General features: G+C 39.1%; 1 protein-coding gene and 1 pseudogene across 1 annotated transcript; both read right to left on the bottom strand.

Annotated features, from left to right (window-relative positions):
- Positions 1-1415: 1415 nt before the first annotated feature.
- On the bottom strand, positions 1416-2557 carry LOC101314707 (annotated as a pseudogene).
- Positions 2558-8565: 6008 nt separating this feature from the next.
- On the bottom strand, positions 8566-11741 carry LOC101297774. The gene is made up of 7 exons (XM_004288386.1): positions 11467-11741; positions 11193-11285; positions 10628-11073; positions 10387-10481; positions 10150-10280; positions 9604-10068; positions 8566-9384 (listed from the first exon to the last, which is right to left on the bottom strand). Exons 1-7 carry the CDS (start codon positions 11662-11664, stop codon positions 8797-8799), a joined length of 2016 nt encoding a protein of 671 aa, XP_004288434.1. The 5' UTR covers positions 11665-11741; the 3' UTR covers positions 8566-8796.
- Between the last annotated feature and the right edge of the window lie 6164 nt (positions 11742-17905).

Genomic DNA, 17905 nt, shown 5'->3' with positions numbered 1-17905 from the left:
GTACTATATATATATATATATATATATATATATATATATAAGGAAAATTGGAGTTATGTCTGTCTTGGTTCTTTGATACCTAAATTTCCAGCATCCCCTTACTATTATGGAAGCATACGAAACAATGAATCCAAGTAAGGAACCCAAAAGCCAAACCTATACATGAACTACCATGTGATGATCGAAATCCTATCAACTATGTCGTCAAACAACCAGCCACGGTCATCTGAAAAGCATAATTTGTCGCTGTTGTCTAGTACAACACTTTTATAGCAGTAGTCACCAACACCCGAATGTTGACAATTTTTGAAGTAAACAAATTGCAATTGATTAATTTCATTGATAGGAAAATTACGATATATATGAGTAAAACCAATTTATTCGATTCTAAAGTGACCAATAATCTTATTACTATAGTGGCATTGCCATGCAAATCACAGTCGAATTAATATATGCAAGAATCAATATTTCCTATACGTACGGAAAGAAAAACAAGAAGCTCGGGAAGATATTTAACCACCTCAAGTATTTGGCTGTTATAATACAACCACAAGAGCAAAACACTTAAGCATAAACACATATATAGATACAACTCATACAAGGTCATAGAACAAGGATGAGGATATACAACATGTTTACCGTAGTTGCTGATGTAGGCCAAGAGCTCCAAAGATAAGAGATCTTCTATGCAGCACTCAGTTACCAAGCTCAGATGGAGAGAGACTCGTATTGGCGTAGTTTAGAGTGTGCATAGAGACCTCCTTATATACTGCATTTTAGATAGCTCAAATTCTGTCCGTCAAAGAGTTTGAGTTCCATTAGAAAACAACAATATTAGTACATCTATATTATCTTGTTTAACAAGATAATTCGATTGTATTTCATTACTTATCTAACCATTTCATTTAGATAAATTTAATCTCACAATGTTTATTCTGCATATATTATAGAAGTTGTTATGCCTTAGGACTCAAAATGCTAAGTTCATTCCAACATTGGCCACTCATGGTTAATGGTGCTGCAACCTCCGAGTTCAATGTTCATGAACATATCTGATTCTTCCCAAAAGTTTGAAAAGTCAGTTTGGAGAAATTCAGATACGTCGAGTTGCCCTTCGTTCAGATCCATTATCCAATCGTTCTAGGGCATAGCGTCATCATTGAGATAGTCCCCAGTTGGTTGAACATTGTTTCCGACTCCCCCACTCCGGCACTTATTGTAGTACTGTTATTGGTATAACGACGTCGATGCTAATGATCTTCTACATCAACATTATTGGCATTTGGTTGGATGTGGATGACCATCGTCCTCAACGGGGGATGGTAAGTTCTCCTTGGCAATCTCGTTTCCTGGCACTTATTGTAGTACTGTTATTGGTATAACGACGTCGATGCTAATGATCTTCTACATTAACATTATTGGCATTTGGTCGGATGTGGATGACCATCGTCCTCAACGGGGGATGGTAAGTTCTCCTTGGCAATCTCGTTTCTCGGCACTTCTGGTTTCTTTCTTTTTTCTTCTGCCAGCTTCTTACTTAGAGTGGAGATCCAGTAGTTCTTTGTTTCATTGTCAGTTCGACCCGGAATCCTTCCTGCTATCAATGACCACCTGCACACGTCTACTTTGTATTAATCTCTGAAATGAAGCAAGTAGATTTAATTTCTTTGAGTTCTCAAAACTAAAATAGAAAAACCTAATATATAAGGACCTTCTGCCTACGAGCTTGTGCATCCTGATAATAAGATCTTCTTCATCTTCCCTAATGTTGCCATGCTTGATATCGGGCCTTAGGTAATTCAACAATCTTAGTCTAGCTCACACTCTTTCCACATCTCCCCAGACCTGCACACGTAGTTAAGTGCTGATTAATAAGCAACCAATTAATCCATTCGCCACTGGTGTAACTTTGTAATTTTGGCTTCCAATCCATGCATGCGAATCACACCTAAGCTACACAGGGTCGTCGTTAATTAAGTGAATTAATTGATTAATTTCATAAAATCACAAGGTTGTATGTCGAAAGTAAATATGAAGGTATGAACTTGCCAATCTCTTTTGCTATTTTGCCCCATTTGCCTGGACCGTGCTTCTTGACGTAGTCACTGAGGATCTGGTCTTCACAAGCGGACCACTTTCGTTTCTTCTTTCCGTCCTTTTCGAAACCAGAAGTTTTTCCTATTTTCGACCGATTACAAGTCGTACTCGATATCTCTCTGGAAACAGTTGGTGTCCAAGTATATGGGAGGGTAGAAGCACACTTATCGTCTCTTATAATAGGGAATACATGAATAATACTTTAAGGATTAGTATTATTACTTTAAGGACTCATGTGGTAACTAATAATATTTACAACTTTAAGGACTCATTTACAACTTTGAAAACTAATATTATCACTTTGATGACTTATTTTTTTTTTTTTTATTAGTTTTTTGAAATGTAGATAACATAGTTTATAACTAATAGGAAGCAAGAAATAATTATGATATCATCACCCATCCCAAACCATTCGCCACGGCTGTAACTTGAATGCCATATATCCTGTTGCAAGAGACATGTTCAAAGGCCACTTAAATCCATAGATGAATCGCACCCTTCATACAACATCACCACTAATATTGAACAATCGAAACTAAAAAGTACTCTAAGACTTAGTTTGGTACAGCTTCGCTTTTAAAAAAAATAAGTTTTTATCTAAACTTCTAAATTTTATTGTGTTTGGTAAACTAAACAGAAGCATCTTTATTTGAAAATTACAAATAAGTGGAAAACAGCCTTGAGGTTGCTTTTAGAAATTGTTGTCAATAAAAACACAAAAAATGGTACTTTATGTTTTGATACCAGTTTTAAAAGTAACATTCACCAAACAGAAAACTGTTTTAATTCTTCACGGAAAATACTTGCGTTCGGACTAGTATGTACGTGTGCGTTCGGACTCTCTGTTATTTACACACTTTCGGCAATATAAATCATAATCTTAACCGTTCAAAAGTTGGATTAACGAATAAAGATCACCTATGCAAACAGACTGAAACACATCCTCCCACAAGTGATCTCTCCTCTTCAAAGCGCATTCGTATCGGGTCGCTTAATCTCGGATAATACTCTAGTAGCTACTGAAATTGCTCGTTTCATGAAAAAGCTTCGCCGGCAGTTACAAGGTTTCTTCTCATTGAAACTTGATATTTCAAAGGCCTATGATACGTTAGAGTGGAGTTTTTTTGGAAGTAATCCTTCTGAAGCTGGGCTTTTGCCACACCTGGGTTAACATTGTCTTGGCGACAGTTAAATTGGTTAGTTACTCAATTCTGATATATGGTACTCCTACTGGTTTTATCTTACCTACTAGAGGGATTCGTCAAGGCGATCCTCTATCTCCATATCTATTCATTTTGGCTGCAGAAGGACTGTCCTCCTATATATCTGCATCTTAGAGGCAGGGTTTAATCCAAGGATTTCGGTTTCTCCTACAGCCCCCACCATTCACCACTTACTTTTTACAGACGATAGCTTTCTCTTTGGTGAAGCTTCTATATAAGAATGTCAAGCTTATAAACATATTTTGTCTACCTATGCAAGGGCATCTGGTCAACATATTAATCTGTAGAAATCAAATGTCGTTTTCAGCGGCAATGTGCAACCTGAGAAGAAGAATATATTAGCTTCCATTCTGGGGGTTGAATGTGTAGAGGAGCATGGTCTTTACTTAGGCCTCCCTATTCAAGTTGGACAAAATAAGACAGCCATATTTAATTTTCTTAAGGAAAAGTTAAGTAAGAAGCTTATCAGTTGGAGAGAGAAGCTTCTCAGTTTAGGAGGTAAAGAACTTTTAATCAAGGTAGTTGGTTAGCCTTTTCCGAATTATGTGATGAACTGTTATGCTCTTCCCAAGACTCTCTGTGAGGATCTTCAACAACTTTGTTGTGAGTTTTTCTAGGGAAGTACTGCAGAAAAAAAAAAGAAAATTCATTAGCGGTCTTGGGATCAGATGTGTCTTCCCAAAGATCAAGGTGGGATGGGGTTTAAACATTTGTTTTCACATAACCTAGCTATGTTAGCTAAGCAAGGTTGGAGGCTTCTTACAAATCCGAACTCCTTAGCTGCTCAACTCTTCAAAGCCATCTATCATCCACACACCTCTTTTCTTGAAGCCGATATGGGTGAAAGACCTTCATATGCATGGAGAAGTATCATGGAAGGCTGGCATGTTCTACAAGCTGGCCTTCAATGGTGCATTGGTAATGGTTCTTCAGTCAATATCTGGACTGCGGACTGGATTTCAGGTTTTTCGGCCTCCTCACTATCTAAACCTGAGCGTACTATTTTTGAGCTAGTATCAGATTTAATTGATGAGTCTTCATGGTCTTGGCATTTACATGTTGTCCGAATGTGCTTTCCCCCTGAAGTGGCTGATGTAGTTCTTGCTATTCCCCTCAGTAGAAGATTTTCATAGAACAAACTCTCTTGGAAATTCGACAAGAAAGGCTTTCTCTTTGTGAAATCAGCATATATTGTAGCTAGAAACATGTATCTTGGTATATGTATTGCAACTGGCTCAAATGTTGATCCTTATTTACCAATTTGAAAAGCATTCTGGAAAGCTAAAGTGCCTAATAAGGTCACTATTTTTGGATGGCGAGCAGTGCATAATCTTCTCCCAACCAGGTCGGCTTTAAATCAGAAGGGATTTACTGGGGATTTAAACTGTGTTGTTTGTCAACAATCTGTGGAGTCCTTTGATCATCTCTTTTGCACTTGTTTTCTCTTGAAATACATTTTTGGTAAGCCTCCCTTCTCTTTTCCTCACCCTTCTCTTACTTGGAAAGATTGGATACTGGAGAGAGCTTCTTCTTTAACTCCAAATCTGTTTTCCAAGCATTACAAGAATTCAGGGCTTTTACCGCCTAAAATTTATGGCGTACGTCAATGCGTGCCGTAAAAATGGGTCATTTATGGCGTGCATTTATAGCATGCCATAAATATAATGTTATGTAGAGTTATTTATGGTGTGCTTCGGAAGTGTGCCGTAATTGAGATTGTGGCTCGAGTTATTTACGGCTTACAATAAAAGCACGCCGTAAATAAAGATGTATTTATGACATTCATTCATTGCGCGCCGTTAATAAGTATAAGGTATTTACTGCGTGCAATAGTTGCACGCCGTAATTGGTGTGAGCTGACTACACCTCAAACTCGAATTTTTCTTTTCAGCTCCCGCTCAATTTTTTCACCAAAACTTAAACTTCCCACATTTTTTTTTGTTGCGAAAGAAAATTAATAAAGATCCCATCAAGTATAAAAGGGAAGAGACCTGTAATTACATGTTGATTTTGGTCAGAACCCAAACTCGAGCCCAGACCGCTCTCTCTCCCTCTCCGCCTGCCTCCGCCATCTCTGGCATGGCGTAGCTGTTTCCGGCCACCGCATGCCGCAAGATCATCACCAAAATGTTCATCTTCCTCTTCTCCACCTTCCCCTAGCTACCCACCAATTCGACTTAGAACCATAGACTTTTTAGATTGAAGTCCAAACTCTAACCCCCAAATATGATTTATGGCCGAATCTCTTTCTCTCCGGCGAGCCCATGCTTGGTGAAGGTAAACCCCATCACTTCCCTCTCGTTTTCACTCTTCCTTGAGCTTCAATTTCCGTGTTAGAGCCCTAATCCTATTTCTTTATTTTTCTGCATATTTCTGGGTTCCCGTTGAAGTTTTCTGGCGATAGTGTTCTTGAGCTTCTGGCGACCTCATCGAGTTCAGGTGGAGCCCAAAAGCGTTTTTGCTTATGCTTTCTGATTGTGTATTACCAATTTGTATTCCCAAGTTCAAGTTGGTGTCTTATTGAGCAATTTCTTGATCAGCCAATTGGAGTTTTTTGTGTGGTGGATTCTGAGGCCTCCAGGTTGGATGGTTTTAAGGTACGATCTTTAAGAATTTACTCTTTTCGGGAAAAAGCATTTGATATTTCAATCTTTTTCCATACTGGGTTCTGATAAGTCTTATTTAGCATGACTATGAATGTTTGAATGTTGGCCGATTATTTGCTTCATGTTTGTCCAACAGTTCTAGCCAATAATATGCATGATATGAGCTAATCATCGGTTCATACTAAGTTTGGCAAATGAGTTGTATTTGAAACTAAATTTATGTGAAACAATAATTTGAAGACACGATAAGTTTGTCGAATGTCATAACTTGAATCCCTGTGGGTTTTATTTTCAAACTATTTTGCTGTTAATTTGCGTTATGTTTTGGTTTAGGATGCTCATTGGTGGATTATTGTGTTTGGTTTAGGTGTTGCGTGTACGTAGCATGATGACATGCTTGATCTGATCATTTCTCTAATTGGACAGTTCACTGAAAGTTGTTTAAAAAACAACTGGAAGCCAACTTTTAGATCCTTTAAAGATAATCAAGCAAATAGATATGCACAACATCTCATTATACCTCACTACAATGTTAGGATTTTGTAATTGCATACATGTTGTGCATTGTTATCCTTACAAGTCAATGTAGACTATTTTGGATATTTCAATAGAAAGAGTAAGAGAATAGCTTTTGCCTTTGGCTAATAATTTGATGACCAGGATGGAGGTGTTGGGTGAGGGCCTGATTCTATACCTTCGCGGTTGTATAGTAGTAGCATTATTGGATCATAAGAGTTTATCTTTAATTCGATCTCCTTATTGTGGTTATAGGTGCCATATGACAAGAAAAAGAAGAATTAGAGAGATTTCCTCCTTCACCCCTCAGTCAGAGTAGTGTGGGTGAGAATGAAGTTTTCTCAGTTACAAGCCCCAGTACTCACACAAGTGAGTCTGCATGTAAAAGAGTTGGCAGTGCCGAACATGGGAGGAAAGAGGTCATGACGAATGCATGTGTTGAACTTGATCCAGTGCTTGAAAGAGGAGTAGATGCTCTTAGGTATACAAATTCTTCATAGGTTAAGCATTCTATACGGAAAGAAATATTACTCAAGAAACAGACCATAAAAAAGGCTGCAGCAGGGCGCGGCTGGTCATTGACTAGTGAGTTATATTAATACATTATGAATTGTTACTTTGTAAATGACATTAGTTATATTGATGGTAATTTGAGTATGACATTTGAGTAAGAAGTATTTTTTTTTATTTGAACATACCTTATTTACGGCCTGCAGTGTGTGCCTTAATTAGGAGTTTAGTCACTCTTTCACGGCATGCTGTGTACGCCTTTAAATATTCTTACGGTGAGCAAAAGAGGGTCATAAATGACCTAAATAACATTTATGGAATCACTTTTACGGCGTGTTAATTGTTTTTTTATGAAGTATTTTTGCACGTCGTAAAAGATATTGGTCTTTTACGACCTGAGCTTTTACTGCCTACTTTTGTACACCGTAAAAAGACTTTTACGGCACGCATTGTCGGCCGTAAAAACTCTTTTTTGGCGTAGTGACGTTTCTAATCCTCCTTGGGAGTATTTGGCGAAACCGGAATGAGATATTATGGAGAGATAATGGCAAGAATCCTGATCAAGTTGTTATAGCTGCCATGTCATGGTATGAGGAATACCTTAAAGCACAATCAGTCTCTTCTGGTACAACAGCTTCTACTCGACAGAAACTGAGAAAACAGTGGCAACCTCCTTTGGGGTCAGTTGTGAAACTCAATGTGGATGGTTCCTTCCTTCCTGATGTCACTCAAGGTGGTTTTGAGGTGTGCTTCGAGACTCTCAGAGTCAGTTCTTAGATGGTTTTGCACACCGCATGGAACATGTTAGTTCATCTCTTCATTTTGAATTGGAAGCTATAAGGTATGGGACAGATGTTCTTCAAGCTATGCATATTGCTGATGCTATTGTGGAGAGTGATTGTTTGGTAGCGGTGACTACTCTCAACTCTCCTGAGGATGATTTATCCCCTCTCAGTGGTCTTATTTTGGAGATCAAAGAGACTCTAGCTGCAAACAAAGGTTTTAGTTTGCATTTTGCTCCCAGGCAGACCAATTTGGTAGCACACAGACTAGCTAACTATGGTTTTGAGTCTAATATCCACCTTGAGTAGTTTTCTCATGCTCCATACTTTATACTGGATGCCCTCATGTACAATTTGAATCGTATTTAGTAATAAAATTCAATTATTCAAAAAAAAAACACCTATGCAAAAAATCAGTGTAAACAAAAATCGTTTGCTAAGTCGAATGAATCAAACAAATTGACGGATAATCATGAGGCTGATAACTTTTACCAGAACTGTTCATTTGTTTAATACAATTGGGTGAGCAAACGAATTTTGTTTACATTGATTTTTTGCAGAAATGATCTTTATTGGTTAATCCAATTTTTGAACGGTTAAAATTATGATTTACATTGCCGAAAGTATGTAAATAACAGAGAATCCGGACGCACACGTACATACTAGTCCGGACGCAAGTATTTCCTTCACTCACAGCTGATTGTATTCATAGTACAACATAAACAATTTTTATAAAAAATCACAGCAATCCCAAACTAGCCCTTATTTCAATTTATGCTTTTTTATTTTAACAAAATAAACTGAAAAAAAAAATTAAATTGGTTTCAATATAGTCACCAATATTGGTCTTATTTGATTCAAAAGGTACGATAGCACCCAACATAGTACATGTAGCCATATAGTTATAGCTGGAAAATTCAAATCGTAAGTCTGGGTTATACCTAGCATCACAATGCATCGGCCATGCCCATCTTATTCATACAAGCAGAAGTAAAAGATAACATAACAGTGTCCATCATAACGTACTGAAGGACTGATCGTAAACACCAATTCATCCAGGACTCAATGATGTGCAGTTGGACCATCAATGTGGCAGCACTTGTAACTGATAAAAGTCTCCATACTACGGTGACAATCAGGGCACTTCATCGACTCCGGAACCTTTCCGGTAGACCCCGGAATGTCAAGACGGCAACAAGGTCGACCAGCCTGAATAACCTTCCCATAATAGGCCTTGAAACAAAACTCAAACCCTTTCTCCTTGACATGCTCCCTCCATTTCTCAAAGTCTTCTACCACCTTCAATGCGGAGATACCATGACCTGTGACCAACAAAGTTGATCCTTTGGTAAGCAACACCCATCCACTTTCGTTCTTGTAAGAGACAAGCTTCTGAATTTCTTGACCGATCGGATCAACGTGCTTGTGGACTTTGGTGAGGAACAAACTTTCTATACCGGTCCAGAAGCGGCCTAGAATGCCATGGTCATCTTCTCCTTCGCTGCCTTTTCCAACGCAAACCAACTCTATGTAAATCTTTGCTTCCTTCAAGATAGGATCGTTTGCAAGGGCAGTTGCTTTCTTTGTGAATTGCTGAATCCATTCGTTGTCCTTACCGCCATAGAAGAAGATGTACTTATTATCTCTGATCTGTTTGAGGATAACAAATTGAATAAGTTTCTCATCGTTTCAGGTGAATGTAGTGAAAATATGTCAATAATGGAGATGACCCTACTCTCCTAGTTCATTATTATGTAATGTATGTATTGATGTAGTAATGCACTGTCAAAAGTAATATATATATAGGCAATACTATAAATAATAACTCGTGAATTTATATATGCGCTTTGATCGGTTGAGGTGAATTACGTAAGATGGCACAGAAGGGTGAATTCCGTCAACAACTATAGAGTGAATTCCTCCATGAGAATCTGATGACAGCTCTTTCTCTATCGTCTCTGTGAAAGGGAAGGCCTTGACTCCCCACACCCGAATCATGTGAAGAGCGTTAGTGTGTTCGACCTTTCCTTGTGGGTTCATCACTACCAGTAATGGCTTACCCTTGAAGTTCCACTCCTCCTTGATGAACTTGATGCCTGCAATAGGTCCAGAGTACTGCACCGTATACCACGGCATCTTGTTCTTCAGGATTTCAAATTTCTTTCTCAGCTCATCGGTCCATTGCTCCACAATCGGTATCCACACAATCTTATACTGATTGTCTTTCTTTGTGAACTCGTGGACCGGTTTCAGAATCGAAATGTCGTCATCCGTAATGTCGAGGCTGGAAATGAAGAATAGCACATTCTTCCTCCTTAGGATTTCGATGCTCACCTGTTAAAGAGTTAGGCACGATTAAGTTTCACTATTGTTGTTACAATTTGTAGAGAAATGAACTATAGATGATTCACAAACCGTTTGTTTAGTGGAACAATCAACGAGTGGCTGGACATTATCCTTTGTAAATAACAAACCCTTAAAGATTTCCATAATTTCAGTAGGTGTTCGGAACAGTTTCTTGAGCTTTTTATAATTTTCTATGAACTCTGCATTAGACAACAATAAAATTGCTTCAAATTTCGTTTCAATGAGTACACATATAGAACTAATGTAAACCTCAATTAATAAAAAATATGCAATTAATTAACCCACCAATTCGTGCTCTGCAAATTGTTAGCTGTGTCTTGAGCTTGTTAAGGACAAAGTGGATCTTTTGAGAATAGGGAGATAGGTCAAATTCTTTGTCCCTGAAACAATATGTGCATGGCAAATTAAATAGGGTAAATATCGTAAATCGGTACACAAATTCAATCTCCAGGAACAATGCTTACACCACAACAGTGAGTATAGTAATTAGCTAATTCTTTAAAACGATGGAGATCGAGGAACTTACTCATCACTAGTGAGTAGTGTGATCTTAGTGGCACAAGCCACAACAGTCATGATAGCCCAATATACGTCCACCGGAACATGATCCAATGTTCCCGACAACTCGGGGACATCTTTCAGGTCATAAATGGAAATCTTGTTGAACTGGTCGATGCATGTAATGACTTCCAGTGTGGCCTTGATCAGATTGTTAAGCTCAAGTATTGCTTGCCTGCGCTTGTGCAGCTGAGAAGGCTTGAGGAGAACAGGGAGTCGTTTGAGAATTGCAATTGACCTGGCAAGGTGGTTTGATTCACGAAGCTCTGCAAGGAGCCAGAATTCACCAAACTCCATAGCAAAAGCTGCTAGGGTCAGTGATGCCTTTGCTTCCCATGAATACTTTGACAGCTTGTGTAGTATTGCCAGTGTTGTCTCATGGGCGATTTCTTCACCAGGAGGCTTGCATTGCATCTGAAATTAGAGAAATATTCAATATATATATGGAAAATGTAATCAACGAGCAATTAACAACAATTAATTTGGAATTTTTTTAATTTTTGCTGGTATCGTATATATATGGACGGATGGACCTCGCAGGAGATTCCCTTAAGCGTGCACAATGGTACACTGAAGTTGGCTTTGGGAGTTTGCTCCTCTATGTCTTCCACATGCACTTGGGTACCCTGCAACAACCACAAGAATGTAGCATGCAGCTAGTCACTACCAACAACAGAAAAAGACAGCTTCTCTTAGGCAAATTAAGAACATCCTAGCTTGGTCATTCTTGCGTAAATATATATTGTACGTATGCAAAAATCGACCAAGGCATATGTAATCGTGTTACATGTTATGTGTGATTTGTACCTGCACAATTTTATCGACAGTTTGGGTTGCACGCTTGAGGATACTCTCAACAATGATGAAAAGAGAATCGTCGTCGAATGAATCATCAGCATGGACATGAGTAGTGTAAATATCATCCAAGATCTTCTTGTCAGACTTGGCAAACGGGCTATGAGGGTGGTGGATTACTGAGGCCACCTTGTTTACTAGGCCAAGCATGATGATAGTGGCTAAAAGGCAGAGATCGAACAAGGATATGTAACTTATGGCTTATGGCTTCTGTTTGCTGTTGGTGTTTTTGCTCTTGCAATGCGCCCTATTTATAGCTATTTAGATATCAGAATCGGCTCCGTTTCTACAAGATCATGCCACGTGTAGGGTTCACATTGCCACAGAAATACACACGTGAACCTAATGGAAGTATATCCCTCATTCCCTCCTCTTGAAGATGCTTTTTTTTCAAACTGAGAGAGAAGCTTCAAAAAAGGGGTAAATCTCACATTTACAACAGGCCGGCTTGTTTTTCATGATAGAAGAGTTTGATTTCAAATAATGAGAGTATCACAAACTAGTGTTGTAGTCCAAAGCACTTTTTGTGTTTTCTTTATGTTTATGCTCTTTGAATTCAATAAATCTTAATTTCTATCATTCGGAGCCCAGTATGAATAATATGAATCAACTATTCATCTTGAGACCGTTATTTTAAAAAAGAAAATGAAACTAATCTAGCACATAGGTTCTAATTTTTATTTTTTTTGTTAGTTAATTAGCAAGCTCTCTTTTATATATATCTTGTGACTTGTTATGTTATACAATTGCTAGAGCTATCTTACAGTTACTACTGATTCTTTGGGTTTTGTACTGGGATTTCTGCAGGTGTGAAAACAACGAGTGATTTTAAGTATTGTCTTCAACTTTGCTAAAGATATACAATAATACTGGAAACTGGTCCAGTGCGTATCTTCAATAACTTACAAAACTCCAAGCGAATGCTCCATGATCTTCAATATCTTGGATTCACATGCATGTTCAGCCTTTGCTCTTTCGGTTCTATACAGGCACATATATGCATGTTCTAGCCTTTACTGGGAGAAAAAAAAACAGTGTAACGTACAAGATGGACAAGCGACTTCACGCAGCGTTATCCATATAGTTTGGCACTACTTCCCTGTTCCCTCCATATGTTTCGCGTGGATGTGAAAACCTCTTCTTTCCTTTTCTTTTTCTTTTCAGTGTGAATAATCCACCGCCTTTTATTTTCCGGTGGTCTGGATCCATATCGCCTACTGGAAAAAAGCATTTATGAGACGGAATGATTTCATGGCTTAAGAAAGAAAATTCGTTCCTCTTGGAGTTTTAGTTATGCGTGATAGCGTTTTCCGTTCGTAAAAGTAAATGTGAATGCCTATAGTTTTTAGGAACAAAACATCAATAAGTTATATTTGTGCAATCATGTTCAGAATGCATTGTGATTTAGTTTTAATGAATGTTAAGAAAAGTTCTCATCCTTCATATCTCGGGTCTTACATGCAAGAATAATCAAAGAAAAATGTGGTTCCACTTTAGGTCATATATTAACGTGCATGTTAATATCATGTTAATTTTCATTCTTAGATTGATCTATGATACATTTGCTGATGTGATACTTGGGAATCCATGATAACTTTATCACTAATCTTTGGTCTGAATGGCTTTGCATGTCGATCTCCTGCTTCAAAGATAATTTGATATAAGAGCTTTATATATAACACTAACCGCTTACATCGCAGTCGACCGAATATATATGGCTAGGATTTTGATTTTTGAGCAATGAAGTGAACAAGAAAAGTTTCGCTCCTATATCATTTTGTTGGAATCGGACGTCTCTTCATGATCTCACTCTGTGTGGCATGCATGTTGTTTTGTGTCAGCAACGACATACGTATCTACGAAGATTTAGTACAAACATTTGCCTCAAGTTAACTAATAAACCCCGCACCCCATCTAGCTATAATTACAACTTACAAGAGTGTACTTAAGACTTAGGAGAAGAACGTACATGGTGATGATGATGACTAAAATTTCTCCAACAACCCAGAATCAAAAGGAAGAATCGATTACATTCTTCAAAGGAAAGAATATAAAATGTGGAACACTTCCTGCAAAATCATACTCATCTTGTTCTTTCCCTCTCTTTCACTCTCAGTAAGTTGTTAATAAGAGCTCACAATTTTGCTATTAAATTCTGGAGAGGCATGCAAGCCAACAGATCGAGTACGTAGGTAAAAGGATAATTTCTCTGACTCCCATATCCCATGTATGCATCATGTGAATTCTGAAATGAAAATACGTACGTAGAACTGTAGAAGAAGGCCCGGGCACTACTGCATATGGTGTAATTTTCAAGTACATGCCCTACACCTTCCCAAATGGGGATCACAGAATCTTATCTGGTCTGAACGAGTTTGTCTTCTGCTGATATAAACAGCTTTCTAATAGAAACCACTTATCTCGCCGTCGACGGAAAAGACAAGGTTAGGGTTTTGATCGATTTTCAAGCACTCAAGTGAACAAGACAAGTTTCATCAATTATTTTTGTTGTCTACTCTTGTATTGCACGTTGTTTGATGTTACATACTACAAGAACCAAAAACAAACTGTCATAGATGACATATATACATCACATACATGATACACGCTCGCAGTACGCATATGATTAAGTAGAAAGATTTAGTAAAAGCATTGGTTTTCAAGTTTCAACTAAACTAATTAACCACCCCATCTAATTAGAATTACACAAGTGCTTACCCTTTTTTTTTATCACATAATACAACTTCGTGAGTCAAACTCACAACCTCCCACTTATTAAGAGGAGACTATGTCATTAGATCAAATGGTACTGAGTCAGCTTACCCTTTTTTGTTTCTTCCTTCTTCTTTTTTTCGACTAGTAAACCAAAACATTACAACAAGAAACATTGCATGCAACTAGAACCTAACAGATAAAACTGGAAGACCGCTGAGCTAGAGGCAGCCACTGATACAACTATGAAGTACAATCATTATAGGCGAATCCGATGCTGCGCTTTGGGTCGCTTCCATTAACCTCTGGGTCTCCGACGTTAGTTGAAAGAGGGACCACTCCGTCGTCGACTGATGGCATCTCAACAGCTATGTCTCTGCTCAACTCTGCAGGCAGTGTATCCAAGGCACGCCATCCTTTGAACCTTGGAGATAATGATGTGCTTCTTGGTTTCATGAGTGAGTGTGACACAGCTCTTGAGTCCTCTTCCCAACCCTTGATGCAACTTACTGTTGGTGACCCTCTGAGTTTGTCTAATCATGCTAGAGGAGAATCGAGTGGTCAAAACAATGGAAAGCAACCCCTGACTCAATTTTTTCAACACACTGATGGAGGAGCTCACTCTTTTAACCACCATGGTAGGGGTTTGCATAATGAGGCACAACAACACCTTGGTGCTCCTTTGGTGTCCCAACCCATGTGTGCTTCTACACAACAGATCCCATTCACGTCATTACTCACATGATGTTTACAACACTGCTGCAACTTTTGGCCCACCCCCCTTCCCCACAACCAGCAACACACCCCATTCCCAAATGCACCAGTCTCCAAACATAAAAAGCCATTCTCAATCTCACCCTACCTATGCTACCACTACCACAACCATTCAAAACCCCCATTCCCAACACCATGGCAATGGTAGTCCCTCTCACACACATAATCAACAACAAAGTTTCCACCAAGGTAACCCAAATTTCTCAAGCCATGATCCCAGTCTTCCCTCCATGAGACAAATGAAGTTAGATTTCACGACCTTTGGGGGTGGAGATCCTGTTGAATGGTTGCACAAGGCCGAACAATTTTTTGAGTTCTATCAAGTGCCAGACGAGAAGAAGGTAGCTATAGCAGCCTTGCATTTAGTGGATAAAGCTGCTGATCACTGGTTCATGTTCAAACATGAATTTCCAAACTCTTGGAGTGGTTTAGCCGAGTTACTAATGCGTGAGTTCAGTGTGCATAATTTCGGTGAATACCAGGCTGCTCTTGCTCGCATTTCTCAAGTAGGGTCTGTGGATATGTATATGGATCAGTTTACTAAGCTGTCAAGGCGTGCACCAGGGGTTCACACCACAGGCACTGCTGTCATTTTTTATTGAGGGTTTGAAGCCCTACATCAGAACGGGTGTCAAGGCACATAGACCTTCCACACTCTATATAGCGTGTGAATTGGCAAAACTGTTTGAGGGAGGGGATACCTAGCAGAGATTTCAAAGAGTCACAGGGTTACCAAGGCGACAAGCTCTTATGCCTCCAGTAGCTCCCCCGCGTGCTCAAGGCCCTCCTCCGCCACAACTGAGAGCTCAGAATATGCCTGCTTTAGCCAATCCAGGGGCTGCAAGGAATATTGGAGGAAATAGGTGACTCACACAAGCTGAATACCAGGAGCGTAGATCCCGGAACCAATGTTTTTTCTGTGATGAGCTCTTCCGACCGGGACACAATTGTCGGCGAGGACAGGCCATCATGGTTATTGAGGTATTACAAGATGAAGTTCCACAACTCCCTCCTAACGTGTTACCTCCTCCTATCATTGATGATTTGGACCAATTGGATAATGTGGAAGATAATGATGAGGTGGAGCTCAGAGCTATGGGAGATGGTAGTGCCACTTCAACCATGCAACTCAAAGGGAAAATTCTGAACAAGGCAGTGCATGTCCTAATTGATTCGGGGGCATCACACAACTTTGTGCACCCTGCAGCGCTCAAGGCATCGAAGCATGAGGTCCAAAAAATTAGTCCTCTAAGAGTCCGGCTTGCTAGTGAAGCGATCGATTATGTACACTAAGGGGCAGGTAAAGGTTGAAATTACATTGCAAGGTTTAACCCTAACCACTTCCTTCTATGTTCTACCTATATCAGGTTGTGAAGTTGTAATGGGTTGTAATGGGGGCAAGTTGGCTCAAAACTCTTGGGGATATATTGTGGAATTTTGAGACTATGATGATGAAGTTTCAGATTGGAGGGCATACATTCTGTTTGCAGGGACTAACACACTACAAAAATTAATTCAGTTAGCCACGGCAAAATGCCGTCGCCAAAAGTCATTCTGCCGTCGCAAAAGACCAACGGCGACGGCGTGGCGACGGCATTTTTCCCGTCGCCGTTGAGGGTGTGGCCGTTGCTTTTGGCGACGGCAGTGAGCCGTCACAACCATGTTTGCGACGGCAAATAGCGACTGTAAAGACCGTCGCTTAATTAGCGACGGAAATTGGCTACTGAACTTGCCGTCACAAATACCAATATTGGCGACGGCAATCGCCGTCACTGTGATATTTTAAAAATTTCAGATCTGAACTAAAATTTTTGAATTTTCCCACCAAAACCATTTGCGACGGGACTCTGCCGTCGCCAACTGCAGAAATTGTTACCACAACTGTTTCAAATCTCATTTTTACCAGAAAGCTGCAAATTCAAATCTCATTCAATCCACAATAGCAACAACCATAATCAACAAGGTACTAACACCACCATCAACTATCATTCATTCCAACAAAATACAACACAATGACCAAAATTCATTTCATAACCAAATTATCTAACATAAACATTATTCCACATGATGGAACCTAAACCAAACCAACAAACTGCTACAACAATAAAAAGAGCTTCATAAAGGGACAATAATATTCCAACATAATTTTGTTCTAACACATTCTAAAACACAACAATATGACATAAACCTAAATCATGCAGGAGGATCATGGTGACCAGTGACATCATCAGAAGTTGAATCAAAATGGGTAGTGGCCTCAGGATCTCCCTCTCATATGGACTCCCTCCTAGCCTTATGGCCACTTGTTGCATCAGCTGGTACCTATTGCATAAATGAGACCATTTTCTACAATTAGTTGTCTGATTTGAAGTGAAAGGTGAAAACAAAAACCTATTGCATGCTCAAGCATTGACCCTAATGCTTAAAACCATATCTAGATTCAAGTAAATCAAGCACTTTCACCCTAATTCATACTAAACCATACTTCAAAAATATTCATAATAAAAAAAAAGGGCAATTTCCAATACTTATCATGTTTGTTCTGTATAGTACCATTTCCCCACACACATGAAGAAACTAAGGGGATTAATATTTCACATACTATGTGCTGAGTGAAAGATGTTGTAGACTAACGCTAACACATGTGAACTTACAGATACATGTATTTGAATAATCAAGCTGCAATAGGAGGGGAACATAGACTTGACAATGACCTTATTATGAGAATAGAGAGAAAGCGAGCAAACCTGTGAATCTAAGGGGTCAGCTTTACGTGAAACAAGATGCTGCAGACTAACAATAACATTGGAAGCAGCCAAGATAGGATCTATTGTGTGCTGTGGAATTGCAGCACGACCCCCCTTCCCACTTATCAAGGCTTCAAAAAATCCACTCGCAGCCATTC

This window comes from Fragaria vesca, linkage group LG1, assembly GCF_000184155.1.
Source record: "Fragaria vesca subsp. vesca linkage group LG1, FraVesHawaii_1.0, whole genome shotgun sequence".
Taxonomy (NCBI): Eukaryota; Viridiplantae; Streptophyta; class Magnoliopsida; order Rosales; family Rosaceae; genus Fragaria; species Fragaria vesca.
The sequence above is the reverse complement of the archived record's forward strand: the minus strand, read 5'-3'. Positions and strand labels throughout refer to the sequence as shown.